The 7,159-nt window shown below is 35.4% G+C and overlaps 1 protein-coding gene across 1 annotated transcript; it reads left to right on the top strand.

The window, feature by feature from the left end:
- The first annotated feature begins 664 nt into the window (after positions 1-664).
- On the top strand, positions 665-6,797 carry ca7 (carbonic anhydrase VII). Its single transcript, XM_038283705.1, has 7 exons — positions 665-806; positions 1,173-1,370; positions 3,722-3,840; positions 4,089-4,184; positions 4,749-4,811; positions 4,914-5,069; positions 6,036-6,797. The coding sequence occupies exons 1-7, from the start codon at positions 770-772 to the stop codon at positions 6,153-6,155; spliced, it is 789 nt and encodes a 262-aa protein (XP_038139633.1). The 5' UTR covers positions 665-769; the 3' UTR covers positions 6,156-6,797.
- The last annotated feature ends 362 nt before the right edge of the window (positions 6,798-7,159 follow it).

Below are 7,159 nucleotides of genomic sequence, written 5' to 3' on the forward strand. Positions count from 1 at the left end.
AAGCTACAGATCCGATGATGTCTCACCGAGAGGTGGGACTGGAGATCAGCGGGAGAACGAGGAAAAAACACGGACTGAAAACAATCTGAACACAGACAGCTGCACCCAGTTACTGATGGAAAGGGGGAAAAAAGTGGAAATTATTGGCGGGGACTGTCCCCACCATGCCCAAAGTTGGTGGGGACATGTCAACACCAGTCCTTCAGAAAGTTACGCCTGTGATTGAAATAAAATGTAAAAATCAGTTAACTTTTTTTTTTTTTTTTCAGTGGCCCTAATCCTCTTCCCTGCTATAAAACAATTAGGAACAGTAATCCATTCAAAATAATCACAAAGTTGAAACTACTTACTATCATACTCTAAATGATCAAAAAGAAAATCATTGAGCAAAGTTTCTTAATTCTATTTTTATTCAGCAAAAATCTGTATCTATTTATATTTCCTCAGCCATTTTTTTCTCATTTGTTTTTATCTGCGTTTTAACTTTAATTGTCCTTAATTTTCTCCCAGGAAGATGTCGTGCAAATCAGAAAACTTTAAATTTTTGTTGTTACCTACCCTTTCAATAAAATAAGTATAACATGAACAAGCAGGGAAAAATAAAGTAGCAGGCGGTTCCAGTCCATAGGGAGAGGTTACTGATTGACATGTGTCTGTGGGCGTGAAGGGGGGCGTGTCACCATGGTAATTGTCCGTCCCCCTTAATAGACCTAATCAATACCTGCTCCAGCTGATCTCAGGGCCATTCATTAGAGCTGCAAACAGGACAATGACAGGGCACCGCTGGGGATACGGGAAAGACGACGGTAAAATGTTTGATCAATCAGACGCAGTTTTTCTGAAGCGCATGTTGCTTAGTTTTCCCTTGCTTTCTCCTGTTAAAGATGTCTGTTAATGCGGGATTAACTTTTAAAGGTTGGCTGCTGTCACCTTAGCTTGTGGAAATGACTGATCTGTCAGATTCCTTCATATTTCTTGGATAGATTTTGAGGTTTTACCTTGTATGTAGTAAAGGAAAAGGAAATAAGTGGCTTTGAAATAACTGCTATTTTTCACGATCAATGCATGTTGTTATTTGTGTTTTGTGTGGGGTTTTTTTTGTGTATAGATTTAAATGCAAAGAGTAATTTTATTGTGAAAATCCAGCTTTATTCCCCTCCTGTCATCTACAGGTCCTTCAGCATGGCATACACACTACCCAGCTGCCAAAGGAAGCCGCCAGTCCCCCATTGACATCATACCTGATGAGGCCAGACGTGACAGCAGCCTGCGTCCTATTTTCCTGGGGTATGACAGGTGCACATCCCTTAACATTGCCAACAATGGACACTCTGTGGTTGTGGAGTTTGATGACTCTGATGATCGCTCAGGTAAGAATCTTATCTGTTGACACAGCTTCCACTTTAGATTATGTGCTTTGCAAGGACAGAAGATTGCAAGCCTTGGTGATTTTAATGGTGGTCACAGTTCAGAGATAATGTTACTCTGTTATCTGTTGAGGAAAATGTGCAGTAAAGGGGGAAAAAGGGACACTATATTTAGGAAAGTGTAAACCAGTTGACCAGCTTACTATAATAAAAGGCTAAAAAAAAAACTCTGATTATGAGGCAGGAAAGTGCAGCTGGCACTTTATTTTCTCAAGTTCCGTCTGCTGGACAAAAGATATAATAACCTGTCAGATCTCAGTGGTTATTATGACAATGCTTGTTTTTATGACTGGGTGGATGTATGATGGCCAACCTGCAATCATCATAAGTGGAAAAGCAAGGAATTTTTTTTTACAGACTTTCTACTAAATGAGCAAATATCTAGGGAAATAACAGATTAAAGAAAATACATGTGAGGAAACACAACATTAGAATTAGCTGCACAAATCCTCTGAAGTTCAATTGCTTGCAGGTTGTTTTGTAAAGTGACTTATGATTGGGAAAGTGACCTGTTTGGCGAAAAGATAATGGCAAAGATGGATCGCAGGAGTAAAATTATACAAGTCTAAGAATAAATGGAATACATTTGAGCCTTTAACACAAAATAGTTTAGTTTATAGTCTTTTCTAACCATTGATAGCCTTATCTAGGGCCAGGACATATCTATGGTAGATACTATTCAGTGGAGCACTTTAATCGATCCTTCTTTATCGATCCAAGCAATAAATATAGCCAAAAAAGACATAGAAAATGCATTTTTCTTTAAAGCTTAGTTTAAATCATGAAAGCAAAAACAGCATTTTTTTGCATTTGAAATTTTTTGACACTCAGCTTTATATTCACATGAATGTTGAGGTTCGTTGAAGCTTTTAAACAGCTTTGAATAGTTTCAAACAAGCTTTTCAATTAATCTTTATTTTTTCAGATTTTGTCCACTTGATTCTTGTATGTAATGGCTTCAATTTTTATAAATGATTTTATCCTCTATGTTGTCTCTGAAAAATTAACTGGAGTATTCAAACTGTTCCTGTAAAAGTGGAACAGAAGTAGTTCTGGTTTATAATGTTGTATAAGGGATCTGCCAATGTCAAATCACAAGCAAATTGGAAAAAGAAAAAAAATCATACAAGGAAACCAATTTGTGTTTAGATTCTTCTTGTTGATATGTCATTTGGTCAGTCATAGTATTTTTTTTTTCTTTTTTGTACAGAATAGTTGGTAAAATACGAGTTCCTCTTAGACTCACTGTATTGTCATGTGGCAATTTTATGATACATCCACAGCCTCATAGAAGTAGTAAACATTTGTCGGAAAATGAGATTTAACCACCACCTGCTCTGATTGCCTGTTAATAGTTGCAATAATTATCAATATGTTAAAAACAAAAACAAATAATTTTTCTTTTCCTAAGGGATTTGGAGAAGGTCTCAGCATTTAATTGGCTTTGAAGTATGTTTTCAACCTTTTTCATTAATACTCACAGAACAAATAATTATTTGGCAACAGTATGAACAAGGAAGTAATTAGAATGCCACAGATTACAGACCTAGCAAATCTGCACCAGTGAGGTGGAATAAAAAAAGTCTTTATGACTGAGGATCTAACTTTTATAGAAATACTAAACTCAAGATAGTTGGGCATTGATGACAAAAATATGCAGGCCAGCAACACGTAGGTATTGAAAGACAATGTCCTAGGTCGAAGTAAACAACTCTCATGAAATATTGTGAGACAATATTGTGAAAAACAAAAAAACAACAAAAAGAAACGGGTCTCATTTCAATAACATCTAATGGCATGCTCTCATATTACACCACAGCTATGGTTTACAACTATCTTTTCTTTGGTAGGTGAGGATGGACTCATGCCCTGCTTGTATTATCAAATGTTTGGTTGGTAGGCTTACTTCTGATTTTCTGGGAGGAAAAATGCACTGCTTTAAGGGTGAAATGATATGGATAACAATGTTCTTCTTGTCAAGTTTTGGAACATATGTTCCAAGTATGATTTTTTCCGTTTTCTTTTAATCCTCTGATTGCTGCAATCTCTGGTTCTAGAGGCCTTTTTGTCTGCTTCTCTATTGGTTATTTTTGAAAAATTTGGTGAAGTTTAATGTGTGTTACCACTCTGACTCATCCGGCTGTGTGTAATAGAAGGCGCCAAGAGGTTTTTGACGATAGCTACTGTAGTACCGGAGGCGTTTCTTTTACTCTACAAGAGTAGGAGTGTGAAGGTACAGTATTTGGATGGTGATTTTCAATTTATGTTTCTATCTTCCTTCTTGCTGCCTACAGTGATTCAAGGAGGCCCTCTTGAGCACCCTTATAGACTGAAGCAGTTTCATTTCCACTGGGGTGGAAAAGGTTGCGAAGGATCCGAGCACACTGTAGCAGGAGTTGGATATGCATCAGAGGTCAGTGTTCAGTTTTTTTGGTGGCTTATATCATAAGGTAACACCAGCTCACTTGTATAGTTTTAAAGGTGAAAAATATTTGAAAATATTTAGTTCCAATTAAATCCTGTGTATGCATGACTTTTTTTGAAAAAAAAAGAAAAGAAAAATATATATTTCAATAGATGATGTAGTGAAGGCCCATATCCATTTAGCTGTCAAAAGATGGTTTTATTTTACATTTGTTTTCTTCATGTTTCTTTCTTTAGCTGCATTTAGTTCACTGGAATGGCTACAAGTACAAGACATTTGAAGAAGCATCAACTGCTCCAGATGGTCTTGCTGTTCTTGGCATCTTTTTGGAGGTACAACATTTATTAAACACACAGTTGTACTGTCTATATGAGCAGTTGTTTTTGAAGGTAACGTGCGTTTTGTAAATTTTATAAACACACATTCTTTTGTGTGTTGGCTTTAGGTTTTTGCAATATAAAGTAACTTTGTACTTTTAGTTATTGTATTATTTGAAAAAGCCAGCCTAATGGCTTTTGCAGCTTGCAGGCTAGAGTGGCAAATAGGGAAACTAATTTAATGCCTTATGAATAATTTACCATTATCTAATGTCGTTCATGACTTGTTAAATGACATGTCCTCAGATCAAAATGTAATTCACGTGATTTTATTTGCAAAGCTTTGAGACATCACTTTTACTTTCAGACTTTAACCCTTGATCCCACGGACAATCTTTGGGATGTGTGGCATGACAGTTGCAATCCCATTATACAGAGTGAATGAGATTAAAACTGTATCAAAAGGATATATTTTATTAAAACATAATCAGCTAAATTTACAGTGTATGTCAGTTTGGTCTTTAGCAAATTAAGTAAACAATAATTTCTCTAAATTTGAGAACCTGTCTTTTCTGTTAGCTAGGTGACGACCACAGATGGCTCCCCATGATTACAGATGCTCTGTACATGGTTAAATTTAAGGTGAGTTAAATTTATTCAATACTCTTTCATCAGTGCATTGTAAAAGATTGTTGTGAAAGTTGTTGCTGTCTACCTTTAAAACTTTATTTCTTTTTTCCACAGGGAAGTGCCATAGATTTCAAAGGTTTTAACCCCAAGTGCCTCCTACCCAGCAGCCTCCACTACTGGACTTACCTGGGGTCACTGACCACTCCTCCCTTGCATGAGAGCGTCATCTGGATTGTCCTGAAGGAGCCAATTGTTGTCTCAGATAAGCAAGTAAGTGCTGCAGCTTTTTAAAAATAACCACCAAAAAACATTTCCAACAGCTTAATTAAAACCACTGGATGTTGGCATACCTTTAGGTTCTGTATATGTTTTCCTTCATCAAAATAAGAAAAGTAACAATAAGGATTTGGATATTAATTAAAAATGTTGGACTTGTCCGTTTATCTTAATGTGAGAAGTGGAAAATCAAGCCCTTACATTATCGCAAATGAGATTATTTGTTGCTGCTGAACATTGAACCAAAATATCATATTGTAATGTCTTCATTCACGTGCAAGACATTTGCAGCCCTAAACACAAGTCCAATAAGGAAATCTGATTAATGCAGGAGGAGGGAAGGGGCAATGAGCTATATAGTTTTAAGAGAAAGTGTTGTAGCAACCATTTACACTTTTTTTTTTTCCCCTCTCTTTCTAACATCTGGTGTGGTAATATTTACTGCTAGAAATTAAAAGTTTGTTGCTCTCCTTACAGCGTAATATCATTTTCACACTAGGAAATCTTTTCAGGATCTCATTTAAACATCAATTAGGAATTTGATCTCATCCCAATTCACAAGTGTGTGAAAGCAGTCACTTATTTTCATAAATCTCTGAAACATGGTAAAACTGATCTACAACATTTTAACTTCATACTTCAAATCGCCTATAACTCTGAATCAATAAAAGAACATGTTCAATTACATCCTTTAAATAAATAAACATACAATTTAACACCAATTTTCATCTTAATTTTAAAGTTACATCAACTGAGGTTTTTATCGTGGGTGAATTTTTATTTGAAGTTCTTATTGCTTAAAACTGCAAATTGTCTTGGTCTTTGTAGATTGATTGACAAAGATGTACAGGATGTAAGCTTTAACATTTAACATGTTACTATAGCAACCTAACTATTTAGCTCAAAACCTGTAGAATAGAAGTACATGTCATTTGTTTGTCCTTCTGTCTTCATGTACAGCTGGGGATGTTCCGAATGCTTCAGTTCAATAGTGAAGAGGAAAATCAGAGGACGCGCATGGAGAACAACTTCAGGCCTCCCCAGCCTCTCAAAGATAGGATAGTACGCTCCTCTAATTAAAGTCACCTCTGTACATATCCACCTGTAGGCAAACTTTCATTGGAGTCCGCTTTAACTATTGTTTAAGTAGCTTTATTGATTAATTTTGCACATTGTAATGTAATAAGCTTTTCTGCCAGAACAAAGCTATTGTTTATTTTATGTTTTATCTGTGGGTCTAAAATCGCAGTAACAGAAATTACTTGTCAAAAAAAAAAAAAAAGAAAGAAAAAGAAAAAAAACATACCGGTAAGTTTAAAATCCAATTGCTCTCTGCAGCAGTGAAACACTGACAACAAGCTGCACAGCCTGAGCCTAAATGGTTCTGTTAGTAAGAGTGGACATGAATTTCTCTGGTTCTTCAAATTGTCTGACAATTAGTTTCCACAAGGGCAATTTTTAGTCTTTGACAATAACGCATATGATTTGTAATATCAGCAGCAGTTGTTCCATGTTTAAACTGCAGTCTACTGGTTTCATATTTCCAATTTGCATGAGGATTAGCAAACACTATGAAGTTAACCTATATTCTTGTCTGACATTTGGAAGTTATGATTGGTCTATGTAATGATTGTGCAAACATTTAGTTTATGGGTGCCTCCAAAATTTTTTAGATTTATCATACTGAAATTTACATTGAGATTAATAAAATGTTAAACCTTTTGTCAGTTTCCCTTTTTCCTTTAAGGATCTTTTTTTCAGATTTTTGAATTAATGCTTTTTGATTTTTGAAAGATGATTGTACATTTCTGAGCCCCAATAGTAACAAAAAAAGAACTTGAGATATATTTCTAATTAGAAAACTCCATTGAGGTTCCTATGTTACCTTTTTTTAAAGGAATCTTCTAGGTAAAGCAGTATTTATTTAGTTTAAAGAGAGCCATTCAAGCAAATGTTTAATCTCCTTTATAGTTGCAACAAGAAACTGCACCGAGTTCAAGGTAATCAGTAGCAAAGTGCAAACCCTCAAGGAAATATGTGACATGGATAGACTGCTATGAATAACTTACTAAAGAACTTTCCTT

This window comes from Cyprinodon tularosa, unplaced genomic scaffold, assembly GCF_016077235.1.
Source record: "Cyprinodon tularosa strain WSP-4 unplaced genomic scaffold, ASM1607723v1 ctg197, whole genome shotgun sequence".
Taxonomy (NCBI): Eukaryota; Metazoa; Chordata; class Actinopteri; order Cyprinodontiformes; family Cyprinodontidae; genus Cyprinodon; species Cyprinodon tularosa.